Source organism: Barbus barbus (assembly GCF_936440315.1).
Source record: "Barbus barbus genome assembly, chromosome: 4".
NCBI classification, from domain to species: Eukaryota; Metazoa; Chordata; class Actinopteri; order Cypriniformes; family Cyprinidae; genus Barbus; species Barbus barbus.
Genome location: NC_136732.1, coordinates 23,048,556 through 23,071,075, shown reverse-complemented (window position 1 = coordinate 23,071,075; position 22,520 = coordinate 23,048,556). Strand labels below are relative to the sequence as shown.

At 42.8% G+C, this 22,520-nt stretch overlaps 1 protein-coding gene across 1 annotated transcript in view; it reads right to left on the bottom strand.

Annotated features, from left to right (window-relative positions):
- Positions 1-22,250, bottom strand: part of LOC306867368 (uncharacterized protein) — a 31,143-nt gene extending 8,893 nt beyond the window's left edge. Inside the window, exons 1-18 of the mRNA XM_079412979.1 lie at positions 21,961-22,250; positions 20,355-20,421; positions 9,486-9,628; positions 9,067-9,402; positions 7,380-7,502; positions 7,065-7,298; positions 6,830-6,985; positions 6,523-6,708; positions 5,454-5,567; positions 4,153-4,266; positions 2,629-2,862; positions 2,428-2,538; positions 2,135-2,327; positions 1,898-2,043; positions 1,422-1,655; positions 1,171-1,323; positions 835-1,063; positions 520-721 (exon numbers count right to left, since the gene is read on the bottom strand). Of these exons, the coding sequence (XP_079269105.1) occupies positions 520-721; positions 835-1,063; positions 1,171-1,323; positions 1,422-1,655; positions 1,898-2,043; positions 2,135-2,327; positions 2,428-2,538; positions 2,629-2,862; positions 4,153-4,266; positions 5,454-5,567; positions 6,523-6,708; positions 6,830-6,985; positions 7,065-7,298; positions 7,380-7,502; positions 9,067-9,402; positions 9,486-9,628; positions 20,355-20,421; positions 21,961-22,021 (3,036 nt within the window). The 5' untranslated portion in view covers positions 22,022-22,250. The remainder of the gene's footprint in view (positions 1-519; positions 722-834; positions 1,064-1,170; positions 1,324-1,421; positions 1,656-1,897; positions 2,044-2,134; positions 2,328-2,427; positions 2,539-2,628; positions 2,863-4,152; positions 4,267-5,453; positions 5,568-6,522; positions 6,709-6,829; positions 6,986-7,064; positions 7,299-7,379; positions 7,503-9,066; positions 9,403-9,485; positions 9,629-20,354; positions 20,422-21,960) is intronic.
- Positions 22,251-22,520: the final 270 nt, after the last annotated feature.

Below are 22,520 nucleotides of genomic sequence, written 5' to 3'. Positions count from 1 at the left end.
AAATTAATTTTTTCTTGAATGTAAGTTTAGAAAAAATTGCAAGCATGTTTAGTAGGGCTGGGACGATAAATCGATGCAGATTCTGAGATTTTCAGAATGCATCGCGATTCCTCTGGAATTGATTCTGAGCTTAGATTTTAACCGCAGATGGCACTGCATGCTTTAGAAACAGTCGTACTCTACTTGTTTCCAAATCCTTACACACACTTGAACCTAAAATAATCATTCATAAAATTCGAAAAGGTTGAAGTGAATTACAATTAAAAGCATTCTGAGGTGAGGTGAAATTACATGACTCGGCCGAACGCACAAGTGCTCTTCAGCACTCTTCTTCATGAGCATTTGAGTATCCGCATAAAAACTAGAGTAGAGTGCTATCTCCTGTTAAAATCTAAACTCAGAATCAATTCCAGAGGAATCGCGATGCATTTGGAAAATCTCAGATTCGATCCATGAATCGATCCTGCATCGATTTATCATCCCAGCCCTAATGTTTAGGTTATGATCTGGAATTCATACCTGGCAACGGGGGCCAGTGTAGCCTTTTGGACACGAGCAGCGATATGACTCGAGGGCATCTTGACAAACTCCTCCGTTAAGGCATGGCTGAGAGTCACACTCATTCACCTCGTACTGGCAGTAATCTCCAGTGAATCCTGACCGACAGGCACATTTGAAGCCGTTGATCCCATCAGTGCAGGTGCCTCCATTAAAACAGGAGCTAAAACAAAGAGATTATTTGTTTATGAGCTACAACTGGCTATATATATTTGTTTATGAGCTACTACTGGCTACATATTCTTTTATAAGGTATGAGCGACTTCACAGTCTTACCTTTCACTGCAGTCTGGTATGTTGGTCTCACAGAGTAGACCTGTGAAGCCTGGTTTGCAAGTACAAGTGTAGCTGTTGACGTAGTCGGTGCAAGTGCCTCCGTTCTTGCAGGGGGCACTCTGACACTCATTTATCTCAGTAGCACAGTGTGCCCCTGTGAAGCCTGGCAGACAGCTGCAGCGGAATGAGTTTACTCCATCTGTACAGGATCCTCCGTTCAGACAGGGGTCTGACAAAACCAAAAACACTATTATACCACGCCAACTGTGCTGAAGTTGGACCATTTCATTTGTGAGACCAGCAATAAAAACCTGGTTTCTATTCAGTTTAACTCACTTGGTGAGCAGTCGTTAATATCTGTTTCACAGTTGGGTCCAGTATAGCCAGCACGGCAGGAGCACACATAGCCACCCGAAGTATTGGTACAGGTCCCACGGTTCTTACAGGGGTTAGATGCGCATTCATTTATGTCAATGGTACACAACTGACCTGTAGTGGGAAGGACACTTGAAGTTAGACATTCTTTAGTTTAGTTAGATATAACTCAATTCTAATAGACTTGAATCAGAATGTGTTTAATGACTTACCCTGCCATCCGGGTTGGCAGTTACACTGGTAGCCCAGGTAGTCAGGTGTGTGCACACAGGAACCATGGTTGGCACAGGGGTTGGGAGTGCAAGGTGTGAGCAGTTCTGCACAGGTGGGTCCGCTATAAGGTGGCTCACAGAGACATGTGAAACTGGCGACTCCGTCCACACAGGTACCCCGATTTAGACATGGGCTAGAGGCACACTCGTTGATGTTCACCTGACATAAGTTACCTGAGAATGGGAGACAGCTGTCAGAATGTAGCTATTGGCAAGGAGGGTACAATTTTTAAGAACTTGCAGTAGGGGGAGTTTTAATGCTTTATTAGGGAAACATTACACCCTTTTCAGTGGTAGAGGTCGAATTAAATATGAGAGGACGGTCTGTTCTTTTCGGTAGAACAATGTGGAATAAAATCTCTTTTTGTTGTTATTATTGTAAAATGCACACTGTGCTAACATAACGTATATCTCACCTCTAAAACCTTGCCGACACTTGCAAGTGAAACCATTGAGCTGGTCGAAACAGGTGCCTGCATTCTGGCAGGGGCTGGGCAAACAATCGTTTCGGTCTAGGTCACAGTTCTTACCCACCCATCCAGGCTCACAATCGCATCGATAGCTGCAGGAGCAATGCAAACAAGAGTCACACTCAAAGCAAGTCTCCATTTATTACCTTCCTGCTGATTTTAAAGTTTGTTATGAAGCTGTACCCGTTAGGATCGTCCCTGCAGGTCCCATGCAAACATGGGCTGCTGGCACACTCGTCCACTTGTGAATAACAGTATGGGTCATGGAAGCCTTCAGGGCACTGGCAATGGAAGCCATTCTCATCATCTACGCAGGTTCCTCCATTGCGACAGGGATTAGACTGGCACTCGTCAATCTCGTCTTTACATTGAGGCCCTGAAAGGAAGAGAAATTTATAGTGAGGTTTATCCCTGAATTTGAGAACTTACTCTAATTTGTATAAGAAAAAGGGGGTGGAGATCTATCCCTGTCTCACCGGTAAAGCCAGGTTTGCAGACACATTCATAGCGGTTTATGCCATCTTTGCAGATTCCGTAGTCACACGGGTTGCTAGCACAGTCGTCAAAGTTGATTTCACAGTTGGTACCTGTGTGAGAAGCAAAAACCTTCTTTAATATGAAACACACAAAACCTAATGTAACAAATACAGCTGAATTATTGATACATCATTCCTCACCTGAGGTGCCATGTTGACACTGGCAGATATACTTGTTGACTCGGTCCACACATTTGCCACCATTCTGGCAGGGGTTGCTGTGGCACTCGTTGAGCTGGTTCTCGCAGCGGTAGCCAGTGTAGCCAGGCTCACAGTTACAAGTGTAACTGGCAATGCCGTCTATGCAAGTGCCATGGTGGCATGGGTCAGGCTTGCAGTTATCGATGTTGCTCTTGCACAGCCTTCCCTCAAAACCTGAAGACAAAGAAGAGAAGTGTAGTGGTGAATGAGCAGAGAATGGTACTTTTCTTTTAGCCTGACATCTCAAGGGCTGAGCGAGGTGGTGAGAATGGAAAGGTATCAGATTTGCATAAAGTCTCTTCTGCTCTACAGGTTCCTATGTTTGTGGTTCTTGCCTGTCAGGAACAATTTCCCCTCTGTGAACCATTACCGCACAAGCTAGGTGAGACGAAACTGCATTGTCCTCATTCCTACTATTTCCATATTCTTACTGTCTGCTCATGACCACCATCGCTCACAAAGTCCGCATGAGTGATTCAATGCCCTTTATTTGTGTTTTTGTCTGGGGTGTAAATACTTCCTCGGTTTCGCGTGTACCCTTTATCCTTCTTTACCAGCACCCCCTTGACTGTCCCCCCTCCTTGCTTTTTTGGTCTGAAAATGTCTCTCCTCTTTCCCTAGTCGCAATCCGTTTTTTTTCTCTTTTCTGTCTGCTACCTCCGTTTCCTTCTTTCTCTCTCTTGTGAAAGGTTCTACAGTTTGGAGTTTCTGTTCCCGTGGTTTCCATGCCGACAGGCTGTCAAGGCAGTGGCCTTGTGAGGAGCAGGGCAGGGCTGTGGTGGTGAGAGAGAAAGAGAGAGAGAGAGCCCTTCACAGGCCTCACAGACCTGCTTTTGTCCCCTCGAGCAGCAGGACAATACCCTACGTCCCAGCTAACGGGACAGCTCAGCAGAGGGGAACTGGAGCACGGAGAATACCAAACAGCAGGCTGCTACAGACAATACACAAACTCCATGTCTGTGCTTTCTAAAAGCCTAGCGACACATGCAGTATGTACTGTATCTTCAGCCCAAAACATTCACATTCAAGTTCATGCTAATTTGTTGGATAAATGAAAACCAAAAAAACAGAAACATTCCATTCCTACAAGCAAAACTATGTGAAAGTGAATGCTGGGAGCTTTGGTTGTGCCATACGGTACTGTGTGGGTATGCATTGTGGGTTACAGATGAACAGATGTCGGGGTGATGACCGAGCATAACCCCCCTCGTCAGCAGCTGCCGGCCTTGGTGACCCTGTGACATTGGGGACTGCAGGGCAAAGGAGGGAGATTTGGGGTTTCTCGTCAGCCTGCCCAGCAGTATGATCATAGAAACAAGAAGCATTTGACCCTGAGATCACTACATTCAGGTGTATGGATCTAGTCAGCGATGATGATTTTGACTTTGAACTCTGAAGGGCTCCACAAAGCTCTTGCACAGCAGGCACACAAAATCAGATACACATCTTCATTTAGCAGCTTACCTTCAGCGCAGCGGCATTCGTACCCATTGGGACGGTCAATGCACTTGGCTCCATTTTGGCAGGGAGTGCTGGCGCACTCATCAATGTCGATCTGACACATGGTGCCAGTAAACCCTGGGACAGGCAAACATAGGGGTTAGAGGTCAGTCTGAGGCAGCAGAGGTGAGCTCCACACACTGGTCGGGTCATTAGGTTCAGCTTTGGGGGCAGTAGAGCTCGGTCTAGTTGGAGATGTCTGCACCTTGGCTTGTTTGAAGCTAAAGCGGAATTGAGATTTCAAAGAAGGTTTGTTGAATCTCCGTTTGAATTTATGATATTAGTGGTGTATATCATTATTATCATACACTATGGCTTGATTCTCTTCCAGACTGTTGATAAACAAAATTTAAAACATCTGATTTGAAGCAAATACTGGAGTTTCAGAATATGCCCAAGTTTTTCATTCTCTAGCCTGTACTAGATTTGAAAATGTTTTTATCAATAATATTCTAGATCTGATCTGTGCGTGTGGATAATTTTTGAGAACTATGTCTAAATATTAACTGGCCTATTATATGTATATTGGCAGACATTAATCAAGTTTCTTCACATTTTTGCAGTGATTAAAATGACATTATCTGGAAAATGAGCAGTTGTGTAGGCATAGAGTGGGCATTGGGCCTTAAACACTGACTGATATCCCTTGTCTGGGAAAGCGTGCCAGTAAGTACATAAAAAAGGCTGGGGCCCCACAGAAATGTTAATTTCTGCATCTTTAGAGGGTGCTGTGTTGATTAACAGTGTTATGATGGGATCTATGTTGATGCCTAGGGCAGAAGGTTAGAGGGGGAGATGCTAGAATTGTTTTCTTCGAGGCCAGCGGCCCTCCCTCTTTCCTTGCACAAACGCTACCGGCTCAATAGCTAAATGGGGGGTGCAGGGTTGTCTGCCCCAGATGTAAATTGCGGACATGGAAAAGAATCTCATTAGCAGGGCTGCTGTTCCCCCCCACCACCTCTATGCAGAGGGAGACGGGTGAGACTGCTGTCCCTTCTCTATGGACAAGTTGGAAAGAGGAGGGGTGCTTGTGTAGACGGGCCACAATGGTGTCTTTGTTTGGGCACGCAGTTGCATAGTGCTCAAGACCTCGCTCTAATGAGTAATTACGCAAAAACTCTGTCAGGCTAGGGGGCAAAGTTGGGTTTAGCTTGATATTACATGAATCAAGACTGTATATTAAACGACCACACAAGTGAACTTTTTGGATTCTTTTGACACATACTGTTGATCTGGTGATGCTGAGAAAATCAGATGTTTCTTACCTGGCTGACAGGTGCAGGTGAAGCCATTGACCATGTCTCGGCAGATGCCATCATTTACACAGGGGTTGCTCTCACATTCGTCGACATCCACCTCACAGAACTTCCCCTGATAGCCTGGTAGAGAGACAGCCAGAGTGAAACATAGTTCTAAACCTTGATGCATTGAAGACTGCGGTTTCTCACAACACAGGGGCCTACAGACACACACTGAGATGTTCTGCCACTCTGCACCCTACAGCAAGTTCATGTTTCTGAGGAAATGGAGAATTGCTTCATCTATGCAAACTGGGGCCCCTGCTTTGACTAGAAGCACCACACCCTACTGTCTGCAGGATGCCCTGTGGTCATCTCTCCATTGAGAACATGCATGTTCTGTAATCAGCAGAGTGCTGCTCTTGTGTGTCAACCCATTCAGGTGAAACAGAGTGTGGGCCGGGGCCAGAGCACTGACGGTGGCATGGAATCAGAAAGAATTAGCCCCTCCATGTGAGCCAGGGCCAAGTCGGCGATGATGAGGAGGGTGGAGAAGAAGAGGTGTCTGTGGAATTGAAAGGGGTACGAGCAGAAGTGGGGGGAGGGGATGAGAGGGCTGGGAAAAAGTTTGCTCTCTCTCTATGTGCGAAGGGCGAGGAACGGAGCACAGAGGGGCCCCATTGTTCCACTCCATTCCCACCACTCAAGATCTCATTATAATTCACTGCACACTCCTCCCTCTCTCTCCCAGATTGCCCAATACACCCCGCTCCCAGCGCCAATTTGTATAGTTCTCCAAAAAACCCAAAGATGCATGTCATGCAAGGTACAAGTTTTTATCGAACGTGTGCTGAAGACACAAAGCCAATATTGGTCTGTGGTTTCTGTGACTTACCCATGTGGACTGAGCTTTTAAATTTTAATTCATTACTTCTCAAATGACCACTATGTGGTACGTTATTACATAACAAAACCTCCTCTGGCCATTGCATGCTTTCTTAAGTAGGTCTACACAGACACAAAGTCTGGAAGTCCACATTGATTAGAAGCTGATTTAACGGTTCTGAGTAAGTCAAGGTCAAGTTCACTGACATACCAGGCATACAGATGCATGTGAACTCGCCGATGCGGTCCAGGCAGGTGGCGTCGTTTTGGCAGGGCATGGAAAGACACTCGTTGATATCAATCTCACAGCGAGGGCCGGTGTAGCCCCGTCCACACTGGCACTGAAATGAGCCCTCTGTGTTTACACACTTCCCAAAATGCTCACAAGGGTTGGCACCTGGCAAACAAAAGAGAAAGAGGAGTCAGTTAATACTTACTCTCTACTGACAAAGACAGAAATAGGAAGAGACAGAAAGAATCAATGAGAGAGGGAGGCATTCACAATGCAATAAATTTACCAATGGAACATTCATCCATGTCTTGGTTGCAGGCTCCACCAACAAAGCCAGCAGGGCAGGTGCAGATGGCGCGGCCATTCAGAGGGTTAGTGTCACACACTGCCCCTTCATTGCAGGGGTTACTGACACAAGCATCATCCAGATGACAGAGCAGACCTGCAGGGACAGCAGAATGTGATTCTGAGCACAATGGACAAAACCTAAAAAAAAGGAGTGATGCTGAAGACAGTCATACCAGTTTTTCCCACCGGGCACTCGCAGAAAAAGGAGGCCACACGGTCATGACACGTGGCCCCGTTGAAGCAGACAGCAGTAGCACAGTCGTCAATGTTCTCACTGCAGTCGTCCCCAGTCCAGCCATTGACACATACACAGGTGTGTCCTCCGATAGTGTTAAAGCATGTACCACCATTGTGACAAGCATTGGGCTGCATGAGACACTCGTTGACATCCTCAGCACAATACTGGCCTAAGGACAGAAAGACCAATGTCAAGTTATTTTAATTAGAAAATTAAAAGTAAACATGTAAAAAAAACGGTGCGTATTTACCTGTCCACTCAGGCAGACACTGACAATTGTATGTGTTGACACCATCTACACAGATCCCACCATTCATGCACTTGTGTCCAGGGCAGTCATCCACGTTCTCCTCGCAGTTGTGTCCCCTGAAGCCTAGGCAGAGAAATTAAATGATATGACACAGGAAACAGGGAGGTAACTGTGGTAGTAATGATATCTGTTCTATTCCTTACTTTCCCAACACACCTAATAACTTCCACTCAATCCTGCTACACAACTATTGATAAATTGACGTACACAGTAAAGTGAGCAGTAAAAAGGTTCAGTGGGTGTTGAGTGTTTACATATTCTCACGGCGGTTCCCACAGTGGCAAAGCCAGGACCTGACAGAGCTCTGTTCCAGAGGGCCATACTCCCTGCCATGTTTGCTTGTTTTATAATCTCTCATGGTTTCAATCACTTCCTCTTTCGCAAGAGACATTTCCTGCTTGCTCCCCAGAGGGGAGCAGAAAGGCCATAAAGTAAATTCCTGCCACAGCAGCCCACTCGCTTTCTTTCTTCCACGCTTTGACTGTCTTGCTCACTCATTCTCCTGTGTATCCTTCTCTCACTCAGTCTGAGCTATTTATATCAAAGCATGAGGTATCACTGCCTGGAAAGTCCAGAAGCTTTGGGAAACCCCGAATCCGAGGAATGAGAATAGTGTTGCTTTCGTCAACGAAAATTATGACTAAATATCGTCGTCAACGAACCTTTATCACGTGACGAAAACGAGACGAGACGTAACGTAAATGCTGGTCATGTGACGATGACTATAATTAAATGTATAATGCAATATTGTTGATGAATAAAAACGAGACTAAATGTGGTTTACAAAATAAAAACTATGCTAAAATGTCTCTTCATTTTCGTTATAATGTTATAACATAATAAAATGTTATAACGTTATTTCGTCTTGTGTAGTCGCATTATTATTATTATTTTGCAGTATTTCTGTTTCCTGTGTCTCACTTCAGGGGCTGCATCAGGTCGCACTGCGCAGACGCAGGTGATGTCACTTCCTCAAGTCCCACTCGCGGCATTATTTAGAAGACGACAACAAAGTTAATTCTGACACAGAGAAAGGGACCGATGGCCACATCTTTAGGAGATGTGTGTGTGTGTATTTCTAACATGTTTGGTTGGTAAAATAAATGTTTTAAATTCAAATCAGAGCGTCTTCAGTGTCTGGAATGGATGTATTCTTGAGTCTATAAGGTAACAATAATATAATAAGATAACCTTGTTTGAAATGGGTTTGGCTAAAAGAAAATTTTGGTTTCGTCTATACTACTAGGTACTTATACTATATTGACTGGGTTAAATAGAATTTTATTACTAAAAAGAGACTAAAATACAAGTTTCATTGACGAAAACTAGACTAAATGTCATTAGTTTTCGTCGACTAAAACTAGATGAAAATAGTCATGGATAATTCTGACTAAAATAAGACTAAAATGCTCAGACTTTTAGTTGACTGACACTTGACTAGACTAAAAAGAGTATGAACGTGACTAAAACTAATAAAAACTAAAATGACAGCTTCACACAAAGACTAGACTAAAACTAAAATTAAAACAGGCCGCCAAAAACAATACTAGATGAGAATGAGCATGGGAATATGATACAAAGGGTGTGTGTCTACATGAATGCCTGCATGTTTTTTGTCTGTTTGTACCTGGCAAGCAAGCACACTCGTAGGTGTGGTCACCGGTCTGATGGCAGGTGCCCCCATTGAGACACTGTGAGGGGGCACAGGGCTGGGTAGGCACCTCGCATGTGCGCCCGCTGTACCCAGCAAGGCACTCACAGCGGAATGAGCCATGTGTGTTCATGCAGATGCCATCGTTAAGGCACTTTCCGGGTTTGCGGCATTCATCAATATCATTGCGACAGTTCTTGCCCTGATACCCAGGTGGGCATGAGCAGTTGTAGTGATTATTCCAATTGGAGCAACGGGCACCGTTGGCGCAGGGATTTGTGGCACATGCATCAATCAGGGAACAATCCTGACCTGCAAACACAAGAAGCATCATTCACAAACTGTGATTTTCCACAAACTGTATCATGACAGCATGAAGACACCTTCGACCTTACCTCTGAACCCCCGCTGACACACACAGGTGAACTGTGGGATTCCATTGGCCACCTGGCTCTTACAAGCTGCTCCATTTAGACAAGGCGAGCAATGACAGGGGTCCAGATGCTGACAGAGCGAACCAATATAACCAGGCCGGCATCTGTCGAGGGGCACAAATTTAAAACATGAATTTCTGAATATAGAAGCATTTTAGTGAGATATCAGAAACTTTTATCAACAGCCCAGGTCAAGTATCTCACCAACTCATGCGCAGAACATCTAACCACTAAATATTAAATATCTTATTATAATACAAGGTTAGTGAGCGGGTGATAACACACACAAACTACACACACACACACACACAGGCACAAACATAGAAAAATACTCAATTTCATGCTATCAACCAGATGTTGCATATATGCTTGCCTTGAATATAACAGCAGAGCACACTTTCCACAGACTACTGGAATTCTAATCCGGAAAGCATGCTTCTCTCCATGCCAGTTTGCATTCCAGGATTATTACTGATTTTCCAATCTCTCCGCTGCATTCAATAGTGAAGCACGGTTGTGAATTACCAGTGTTTACCCGTGAGACCTTGCAAACTGTATACAATGTCGGCAGTCGTGGCCTAGTGGATAGAGAGTTGGACTTGTAACCCGAAGGTTGTGGGTTCGAGTCTCAGGTCCGGCAGGGATTGTAGGTGGGGGAGTGAATAACTAACACTCTCTCCACCTCAATACCACGACTGAGGTGAGACCCTTGAGCAAGGCACCGAACCCCCAACTGCTCCCCGGGCGCCGCAGCGTTGGCTGCCCACTGCTCCGGGTGTGTGTTCACTACTGAGTGTACACTTGGATGGGTTAAATGCAGAGCACACATTTCACTGCTGGTTATACTCTGTATAATTGTGTATGTGACAAAAAAAAAAAAAAAAAAATGTGTTAACTTCACAATGGAGACCACTCAAAAGACAGCAGACAACAAACCATAGGTAAGAGATGGTGGTCAAGCCACTTTGTGGCAGTTGAATACAGTTCTTTCTGCTCTAATTCTATGCTTTTCAGTGCAGGACGTTATCTTGATGGACATTTGAGTGCGACCTGAAAGTGAACAGGTATGATAGAATAAAATAAAAATTCTTAATAAATGCAGTCTCTCTCATGGGTTCTGGGGCCTTTGGTAAGCTAGGCTTTAGAAGCCAGTGTGTGTTGGGTAACCCTACACCCACACAGGGAGCCCCGCCACAGGATGAACTCCCACATCAAAAACACCGTTTGAAGCTGATGACAAGCATTGGGATGGTCTGTTCTCCCTGTGTCCCCCCCCTCAGGCCCTCTCTCTTTCTTCACTGTAAAACAACCCCTGGAGAGAGACAACAATGGCTTTTCCTCCTCTTTCTGTTACAGGATGACCACATTTTTATACTGAGCTATCTGCCCCTTTGTTGTTTAGCCTCTTTTGTGGCTGGCGTCTCCTCCCCCACACTTATTTGAAGCAGCTTCTCTCTGACCTCAGAGAGGGATTCAAATAAGGGCTTGGCCTATAGGGGGTGCCATTTTAGACCTCTGCTGCACCACAGTGAGAGCCTGCTAGCCTTTTAGGAACTGTAAGGTTCATTCAAGCGTTTTATCAAAACCAGAGATACTTTTAAGTGTGGATACTTTTAACAACTGTTTTTCTACCCAGCATGACAATAGAGGATGACGCCACAGTGTTCTGCTGTTTGGAGGACACACCTACAGAAATGTTTCACATGGGAGTATTATACTATTCTGGAACTGGAACCAAAAAACAGATATAAGAGAGCCAAGCTTAAACTTGCAATCTCAAGTTGCTGGCGTCAAGAATCCCAAGTCTTATGATTAAAGAGATTTATGTCTGATACTGAACAGAAACTGTTATGTTTGTTAAGGATCAAATTCAGTGCTTGAGGGTGAAAAAAAGAAAAAAGTTAACTTGTTTCAATCACGTTCATTAGCGATGTCTGTTTAATATTAATACTGTTGACTTCACAACACATGAGTTTATTTGCCGGCCATGTTTTTTTATATCAGTCTGAGAATTTGAAGCGAAAGAGGCCTACTGGATCAAACCGAAGGATGATATATCAAAAACATAATTAATCATGTCTATTATTATGTATTGAAAAATCATGTCTTTTTCAATACATCCAGCTACATGAAATTTCATAAGTTAAGACTACATGTCCATGGGGAGTTTTTTTCTCTGGGTTTTTTCCCTGAAAACAAGTAAGAAACAGAGCAGCAATAAGAGAATTCTTCATGAATACCATCTCCTGAAGCCACCAATGCGGCACACTGCTTTTCCCTATGAACCCTTCACATGCTGGGAGGTCAAATGTCATAGGTCAGCAGTCTGATTGTGATGATAATGTCAGGCAGTGTAGTGGGGGGGTGGGTCGGGGGCGTCTGTTAGGGAGAGAATGTCTTTCGGAGAGTGAAATGGGGGAAGAGTCCGGTACGGAGAGTCATGTCATGTCATATTTCCTGTAATCCCTCGTCTCCTACTCTGAAAACACTCACACTCTTTCTGAATCCCAGATCCCTGTTGCTGTGGCAACCTCACAGACGACCGAGCAAGCCTGACACCCCACCAATCACCCCCTACCCTTCATCCCCTTGGCTATTTGTCATGGCTTGGCTGGGTTTATTTAGAGGCAAATTAACTATGTCTGGAATCTCGGGGGTCATGAAAAAAATTGGAACTAGGAGTTGCGGCACAAAAAGAGTTTTGAGGAGAAGGGGAGGAGACCCGCATCAAGGTTCAACTAGCATGCAGTCTGATACTCAAGCCCTAAAAAAAATATCCATTCTGAGGCAATGGGCCTTTAAATGCCGAAAAATGCCAAGACACAGCCTACTTTACAACCTGTTGTTCTCATGTTTGAGAAGCAATGAATGAATGCATGTATACATGAGCAGTTAGGAATGTGCGATGAAGACCAAACTGGTCAGATTCTGGGGTACACCTTCTAATTGGGCTATTTGTACATACCCTTTGTTAAAAAAAATTAAAAGTGTGGTCAGCAAGTGGTTAAACAAAAGGGAAAAATTTTGGACAGATAACAATGGGCACAATCACTGAGGACCTGCTTGTGGGATTTCAAAGAGTTACTGGACTATGAGGAATTGTAGATGTGTTGACAAGTGCTATTTCCACACACAAAGAAAGGGAGCCTTTGGCCATGCAAAACATGATAACATGCATGTGTGTGTGTGAGTTTTGGAACTCATTCCTTCTGTGTGTGTGTGTGTGTGTGTGTGTGTGTGTGTGTATCCGTGCTGCTGTTCCATACTTATTGCATTGTCAAAACCTTGGTGAAAGTGTGTGAGAATGTGTAGATATTGGTCAAGTAGCAGCAGGGGGAGGTTAGGATATTTGTCCTCACTCGGTGTTCTGCAGCCAAAACACACATTCTTTTGTCTGGGCCTTGGCTGTGCATATCAGTCGTCTAAAAACATACAGCCAAGAGTCCTATCAAAGCTTTCAGAGTGAAAAATAACTCATTGTAAAGGACCTTCAACCTGGCAGGAACTCCACTGTGAGTGAGGATGTTCTACAGAGAAGAATTTGGACAATTTTGAGTGTCATACAGATGGAAATTAGCTGTTTCGCGTTTAGACAGGTGTGGGATGTTACTCAGCATGACTATTGAGTCAAATATACCAAGACTTGACCCCTGGCCCCTAAGTAATATCAGAGTAGACAAGGCTGAGGTAGGAAGAGGGCAAAAACAGTAATCTCCCAATGTCACAACACCAATGATGGTTCACACCAGCTGCAAAAAGCACTAAACAACTGTTCACATATGTCAGCACCGCATTGGCTATCTGCCTTCTCGCTGCTTCTTTAAAGGATTACACCCAAAACAATGGCACTATTCTGTCTGTACATCTCCAAACAGATGTGCATACACACACACACCCACACACACACACACACACACACATGAATGCAGGCTGTTAGATCACATGCACAAGTATAGCAGCACAGTCACAGCACAATTTCCCTGATCCTGTTGAAAGTAGGTTAATGAAGCAGTCGGACAGGGTGACAATTAAGCAATGATTCTTAACTGAGAGAAAAACAAACAACTCACAGATGCAGATGCAGTCAAACACCTCACATGCACACTCAAACACACTGTGTGACTTACAAACACTTTCCTCTCCAAGGATGCTGAGAAACCACAAGATATGTCAGATTGGGAAAACAATGGACAGGGCCTCATTCAGAAATATTGTATAGGTGTATCTACATACCATATCAAAAGAACATCATGGGACCTGACAGCCTTTTGGACTCTCAAGGACTTTTGTAACTTATATATGCATGCACACAGGGGCTTTTTGGATGCTGCCAGACTGATTCATGTATGTGAAGCTCGGCATCTCTGCTTGCTTTTGAAACCCAATGCCGTTTTTCCTGAATTCAGGGTCATTGTGGCAATGTCACCAGATACTATTCTCTTTACCACAATACCATACAATCATCTAAGGTCACAACACCTGTGGACGAGAAGCAAAAACACACTGCTTGTCCCTGAAAGAGCTTCATCTGGTCAGTCATGGTCCAGAAGGCACCAAGCATTAGAGAGTTCCCAACAGGATTCCAATCTCCTGGGTACTTGAAGCCATCCTTCCCACACTGAGGTGAAAGACAATAACCATGTATTTCACAAAGCCAACTCTTTCCTTAGTAGGAAGTCAGTTGAGTGTAGGTCACCTGCTATTAATGTCACTGAAACTAAACCCTGTTTTGTTTGCTTTGAAAACAATGAAAATCTGAGTTTTAAAGCAACTTTCAGGGTATCAAAATACAGAAAGTCCCATAAGAAAAAAATTCTATGGCAGTGTCTGGCATATAGCCGCTCCATTCCTTTATGAAGAGCCCATACTGACACCAAACTGCCAACTAGAGCCTGTTCCCCCTCCCCCAACTGCCCCCTCCCAGCTCCCCATCTTCTCAAAGAGGAACCAAAGTGGGGGTAGGGGAGCACTTTGTGGGCCAAATAAAAGAGCTAAAGTAGTCAGAACCCCATTGTTTAAGGACGGGGGAGCAGTGGCCCAAACAGCCGGGCTTTCAGGCCTATGCTGAAACGAACCAACAGGCCTCTGCTGTAGCCTGGCAACAGTAACCCATGGCTGAGGAGAGAGCTGAGAGGGTGGGGGTTTGTGAGGACAGAACTTTCACAGGAACTGAACCTCCCAGACTTCCAGATAAACTTTCTATTATCGCTGGAAGTAAAGGAAATTTTGAAAATTAGAATCAAAATTATGTCTACGGCACATGAAAGCAGTTTTGGTTTTTAGCCAATGTTTTGTGTAGTTTGCATGAATTTTACAGATAAACTGAACTTTTCAACAAGAAGCACCTGTCAACTCATGGAAAGTATGTAGATGGGTAGATATCCATGAGTTGACAGGTGCTTCTTGTTGAAAAGTTCAGTGGCAAAGCTTTTCTTCCTTTGCCAACCCATTGTCCTGCTGTGTTGCATTAGCCACATAATTATCTATCTGTAAGATCATAATAATAAATGGACTGGAAGCCGACTAAAACATGGTCCTTCAAGACTCCTGGCTAAAGCATTAAACATATATCTAATCATACTAAAACTTAACAAAAATACTTACTTAAGGGCAAAGTATGTTTATCAGATCAAATGTTATGCTTTTGAAACAAACTAGTGTAAAGAATGTAACTGTGCTCAATGCTTACAAAAAACCTCCAGAATTTCTGGTATTGCTAACAAGCCAACCATAACCACATTGCATGCACCCCAGACTCGAGGTCTTCCAAAGCATTCTTCGCTGTACTTCACCACAAAACCACACTCCATCACCTAAACTGATCCAGATCTCTTGGAACTCCAAGAGAAGTAGTCTTTTCTTACTGATTCTGCAGATCTGAAGACTTTCAGTAATATGTGTCTAAGCTAATATGCCTCGAGAATCTTAGAAAACTAGAGACAGAAGAAACTAAACTCCACATAACTCCAAAATAACTTCTAGCTATAACTTGAAGTGTCCTGCAGTAAGAATTACGCAATCTCACTGGGAAATTGACGGTCCATCATTTTGTAGCATGAGGAACATCCTGTAAAATGCTGCCAACCACTATAATCCATCTCATAAATCCCAAATCATGCAGATATGTGGGATGAAACTCCCAGTTCATTGCTACATCATATTTGAAAACACTTTGGAAAGCTTTAATGTGGCTGTGATCTGAAAACACAGAGCTCCAGAGAGCCTGATAAGAGTGAAAGCGTACACTCAGGTAGAGGCCAAAGAATGCTTCTTATCTCCTGCTCTGCCACCCATAAACTACTCTGGTTCTTGCGCTTATCTTTCCCATTATCAATAAACACCCAAACAAACAGCAACTTTCCTCCTTACATTATCACAGCTGGGCCTACTCCCGCACTACAATGTGTGAGTGTATGATCATACAGGACTAAATTCAATAAAAGTGATTCGCACATATTGGAAACAAGCGCTTAAGGGCGATTAAAGCAGATAACCGCTATCTGGACCCCCGTAAGCCAACCACACTCACACAAAACAGATTTGTGATGTGGTGGTGAGAGATCTGATATGGTTAAAAAAAAAATTAGAAAATGAGAGAGGGCAAGAACACATCATAAGCTCTCCTCAGATGTCTTGATAGACAGGATGTGAGTAGAGTAGAAGGGTCAGGAGTCAGCACTTCCTGTGACAGGGCCTGGGAACCAGGACTCCCTGCTTGAGGCATCAAACCCTACAGGCGTACATTACACCCCAACTGCTCTTCAACACTATCAACTCAGTAGGGTTCTCTTCTCAATCTGCTTACTTTCAGGTGGATGTCTCAATCCACCCAGCAAGCAGACATTACCATATCCATCATTTTGATAGTTTTGCTCAAAACATTCCTTGAATATCCTGAATAGACTGGAGCAAACAACAGCATTGAATGCAGTGGTGGCAGGGGAGGAATCTTAGAAAGCATTCCAAACTAATCCACTATATATTAGGGGAAAGGAACTTTATCTCTTAAGTGCTAAACTCAATATAAACAAACAGCGTTCAGACCCTTTAAAATATAAACACAACTATTGGTATATACTACTCTTTAAGTAAATGGACAGAGGCCTTTGATATCAACTCTCTGTGCTAAATTTAATTACTTTACGTAAATAAGCTACAGTTGTTAGTTCACAGAAAGCAGTGATTGCGGAGCCTGCTTCACGTCTAACTGTCCACATACATAATTTCTTAAGAGGTAGAGAGCTTCCATGGGTCACTAAAACACAACACTCACAATTTATAGACTCACTCTGCTACTGGGGTCAAGGCGACACCATCAATAACGGACAGAGCCCCACTGTATTCACTTCCTTTCTGAGCAAATGGGTGGGAAAGTGCAAACATAGATGTCTCATTTAGTTCTCATCTCTACTCTGTGGCTAACACACTTTCATCTTCACTGTTTGTTCTCAGAGAGTGACACTGGCCTGGGCTTGCAGAGCCTGCACAGACAATGGAGAACATCCACATCAGTTCGCTGCATGTGTGTTAGCATGTGTTAGGAGGCCCGTGGGCCGCCGGCTCCGCTCCTCCATAGGCCCGTCTGTCTCGGCATGGGGTGGCAAGCCGTTCAATGGCAGCACCTGGCCCTCCGCTCCCCCTTTGTAAGGGTCTGACTTCACTGGATTACCATCACAACATCCACCAGCTGTCCCTCTACACCCCAGCATAACCCCCTTTCTCCAACACACATCCCCACCCCCGCCTTTATTCTTCCAGCAGGACCTTCTCTGAATGACACTCTCACAATCTGCCTAATTATCTCTTTGCTTCAGTCGAGACTTTATGCCACACAGTGGCTGCACTTGCTTGCACGCTCTCCACACTGGGGATTTGAGATTAGAGACACTTTAACAGAGCTTCCTGACTCTTCACCTAAAGTGACATTCCTGGGCTCTTCACAAGTGTGCTGTCATTCCACCCCTCGCATTTCCTATAGATGTGGGAAGAGCGACAGTCCATAGCAGGACCAGAATTTAATAACCGGATCAACAGAGCATTCTGCTGTATACCCCAAGATACCCTGACTCTATCCCTTGATATCACCACCATAGGGTCAGTTTTGCAAATACAGTTGTCACGTGGATCATATGATGAGCTTTACACACAATGCCACAATAAAGGTACAAATCAGGTCCCCTGAACATTCCAGATGTTAACCCTATGCCAGCTTGTGAAAGTAGCCCAAGAAGCATTGGACTGTGGCCCATTGTGAAGAAGCACTCAGTGGAGAGAGTTAGAGAGGGATTACTCCTGTAATCTGTCATGGATTGCAGCAGTCACTGAAGCTCTCTGCTCAGGGGACCATGAAATGACACAGGAGCCCAAGAAGAACTAGGGCTCAATATATGCCTCAACCAGACCCAGGTAGAACAACAGTCAACATAACAGGCTTATAACTGAGCTGGTAACAATTACAGTCCTAAGGGGCATATTCACATAATATTACAGTCACTAGAGAGCCCTCTTGCAACAAGGATACTACACTAAATAGGATAATCAACTTCCTACAGGCATATTAGCTCTCATCGTTAGGAAGGAAAACATGTCATGGAGAGGAACAGGTGGAAGACTTGTTGCCAAGGTTTTTCTCAGAGACCAGATTTCAACACAGCTTGAAAATCTCAGGGGCATTCTTGTGAAATTCTGAGGTCCAACCAGTACTCCTTACTTTGTGTAGTTCAACCTTTACCTCTGTTTGCTAAAAGTGCCATTATCCACTCTTTTCTCTGTTGTTCCCTAACTCTCATATGCCCTTTCTTCTCGAGTCCTCCTCCTTCCACTCTTTCTGGTCTCTCCAGCGGTGCTGGGTTACAGGTTGGTATCTGGAGGGATAAAGGTTCCTTTCTGTTGTTTTGGATATCTGGTTTCATCAGGATCTTTAGGGAGGGGGCTGGAGTGGGACTACTGTCCCCATAGCTCAAGGACTGGTTGGACCACTCTCTTGTGGCTGGCCATTCCAGATGGTTGTATTACCGTGTTGTGTGGCATGACATTTACTGTCCTCCTTTTTTTTAAAAAAAAGGGAAAATACCACCTGCACTGTAAAAAAAAAAAGTTGAGCCAACTTAAAATTTTAAGGCAACCAGCTTCAGCTGATTTTTGAATTTTCTCAACTTGTTGTTTTAAGTTTATACAACAAAAAGATGAGAATCTCCTACAAAAATAAGTTGAGAGAACTCAAAAATCTGCTGAAGCTGGTTGCCTTAAAATTTTAAGTTGGCTCAACTTTTTTTTTTACAGTGTGCTGACACCAACACAACAGACTGTACGTGAACTGCTCTACACACATACAATAACATTTAACTCTTTAAAACATAAAATGTCATAACACTGTCAACAAAATATCTAATCTAGAAAAACCTCTGGAGTGAGCAGAGCAGGAAAGAACAAAGCACTATTTATCACCATTACACATTTACTAACACACGGTGTTCATAACTTGGCTTGAAGTGTGCTAGGTAATGATTAAAGACTGTTACACTGACACACAAGGCATTTGAGTGCCACCTTGCCATATTTATCTAACTCCAGATAATTATGATAATTATATATATATACGCCCAAAGTTTCAAAAAACAAATCAATGTCTTTTAGCTTTGCCCTACCACTAAAACGCTTCAGTTCACCTCAACAATTATTAATCAGTTAGGACACAACCAAGTTTCCACAACCAACCACCTCTGGTGTGCATTTGCATTAAAATTTCAGGTTTAAAGTACAATGAGGCTTCATCCAGGTTACCTGACCAGTCAGCAGGCAATAACAACTTGCCTGGGGGTATGAGATTCTTTTGTTAATGGTGAGGTGATTTATGTAGGTAGATTATGCCTTTAAGGCACAAAACAGGAGCATTTTACAGATATTAAATAACCAAAGTAAAGAAAACTTAACACTAACAAGCTGTATAAAACAGTTTTCTTAGAAGGAAAACTACTGCAGTGAGGGAGCTTTACTTGGTTGTGATATTTTTGTTTTAAGTTAAGGTGAAGGAATGGTTACATACCATTAAGCAATAAACATGGCTGAAGAAGAGAATGCAAATTTCAAATACAAAATGGTTTCCTGCTTCTTACAACCATTGATCTGCAGAGATACATGTACCAAACATAAAATGTATTGCTTTTAGTTTAACACCCTATTGATTTTGCCATTGCACACAACCACTGAGAGTGGTTCCCACGTATTTAGTGCCTCCTGGTAAAAAACCCCACCATTTTCCAAATCAGGCGGGAAACATAAAACAACAGCCCCAGGCTTTCATGTGATAACAATCACTTTGTATTAGCATAAACAATGAAGACAAAGACTGTGTTAAGGTACGTTACGCATTTGGAACACTACTTGGCATAAGCAAAAAAAAAAGCTCACATTGACTCACTATCAGAAGTTCAATCAAATATTTTATGTGACTGATATATTGTGGACAGGTGTAGTGTGGCTTTATTGTTAGCACAAAATTATATGGTCCAACCTGAATGAAACATGAGTCATAGAATCTGGTCTATGATTCAGATTCTTATACTAAAACTCAAAGGACACTTTTTTTTAAAACAGAGTAAATCATCTATATGTACAGGACATTAAAACATTGCTCTGTTTTCTACTCTCCTGTTCCTCTTTCCACACTGTGCTCTATGTGAATCTGATAACAGCAATAGCAACAGTCCTCCAGTTAACCTGTTGAGACCACACTACTGTGATAATATTCATTAAAAGTGATTTTAGCAAACAATTTTGAGTTCGATAAAGTGTAGGCTATGGAATTAGAGTATATAACTGTTGGCTTACAAGCATCTTGAATCGATACACATTCCTCCATTTTCGCACGGCCTGTGTGTATCCAAGCAGCGCAGTCCTGTGGAAAGAGAGGGCACAATGAGGCAGAGACCACTTTATATTGAAACGATAAAAGCAAAGACCCTTATATTCAACAACCCTGAAACAGTAGCTACAAATGACATTTCTTTTATATTTACAACACGTATATATTTCAGATAGAAACAGTCCCGCATATCTTAAAGTTTGTTTACTTTGTTTGGAAATATACATGGCCTCTAATCTGTGAGTGTGGCGCGAGATAACATTCAGATTCTTTCGCTCAGACTCCCGCTTTGTTTGAATGACAATAGAATTCACCACGTGAACTGTTATCTAATACGAAGTAATAGAAGACTTATGATTTCAGATAATATTCTAATACTTCATCAAGGCAATAGAACTTTATCGATTTAACTGTAACTGTTGGCTATGAAGATCTGCTAATTACGTCCTTTTGGTCTTTGAGCGCAGTCAAGCGCATGCATCAGATTTCATTATTTTTTGTTTCAGAATATAGATTAGTATTTTCCATATTTGTGTATTTTAAATACATAGACTAGCCTATCTGATTGAACTTACAATCAGAAGGTAAATCACAATCCGTTGTGGGGAAAATTGCATTTCATCACAAACAACGATGTTTCATAATTGTATACATAAGTGGACAAAACACATCTCGGAATTTTATATTTTCGCCCATTACCCCACCTCCATACCCAAGAAGAGGAGGAAGAAGAAGAAAAGTTCAATTGTTGATTGTTCTTTGTATGTAAAAGACACCGGCACAATAAAGGATCCAGCCGCTTCGTGTACGAGAAATCCCACAAAACTCATTATTTATGACTGTTTCCAGTCATATTATATGAGGAGAAAAAATACCATACAACATATCAGACATAATCTACTGCAGTGATTTAACAGTAGAACCCTGATGACAATCTAAATTGCTATGCAAGTTGATAGATCGTTTACTACCAGTGCAGCGAAGCGGACACTTTGTTACTTTCTCACGGTTCAGACAAGGACAAAATGCACACTGACTCAAGTAATACGATACCCTCTAAAATTATTATTAATGTTATGTAGAAGAACTAAACTCGTAAAAGTTACACCACAATAAATAATTAGCAAATTCAACATTCCTCACCAACAAAGAGAATATGTCCTCATGTGTGGTTTGAATGCTTTAAATCCCACCATCACTGAATAATTCGTGCATAATGTTCTGCAATGATCTTCACAACATTATTCGGCGCGTACTAAAAATGCAGCGGTTTATTACAAAAGCTTAATGCTTCACATTTAAATATATCCTGATCCTGAACTAGTGATGAACTGAAACAAACACGTTTATGAGAACAGACTATCAATGACATATCCTGCACCAGACCTATGGGCAAAGCCGCAAAATATCATGATTCTAAAAAAGAACATCATAAAAGAACATCAATAAATCAAAGACAGGTCGTGATGTTTTATGTTCTTTCATTGGTTCTAATGGAACAGGTTACGTCCACACTTGTCCTATAAATCAGTTATCCAGACAAAAAAGAGAGAAAAGAATCCTTCATCTTACCTTCGCTGTTTTGCACAAGACATAAAATTGACAGAAATATCCAAAGACTGTAATTCCCCATTTCTGTGGAAACTCGACCCTACTCCTTTTTTGAAATGTTAGCAATAATACATCCTTTAAAAAATGACACGGTGATTAAAGTTCCAAGGAATCACATTAAGATGAAGTAGCGTCATAAAATTAACTTGAGAGAAATTCATAAAACTTGAGTGTTTTCGATATAGTCCAATTCCGTATTTCCTCTGCAGCTCGGACTCGGCTGCCGTGCGTCTCGAAACAGCTCCAGGAACTTTTGAAAAAGTTTCTCCACTTCACTTCGGATCCGAGTCCACCGCCAGGCTTCGTATCACTCCGCCCCCTCTACTCAAGCCTTCGCTCACTCAAGGATGTTTTGTCCTTCCGCTGAACTGAATAGTGCAGATTCGTAAAGGGCTTGGAAATTAATCCTATCGTCTTTCTTTTTCATCGGAAAAAGAGGCTATGTGGAAGATTAAAACTTAAACGAGAGTAACATTTGCTCTTTGCATATGACAGAAATCCACAGGTAAACTAATGAAATG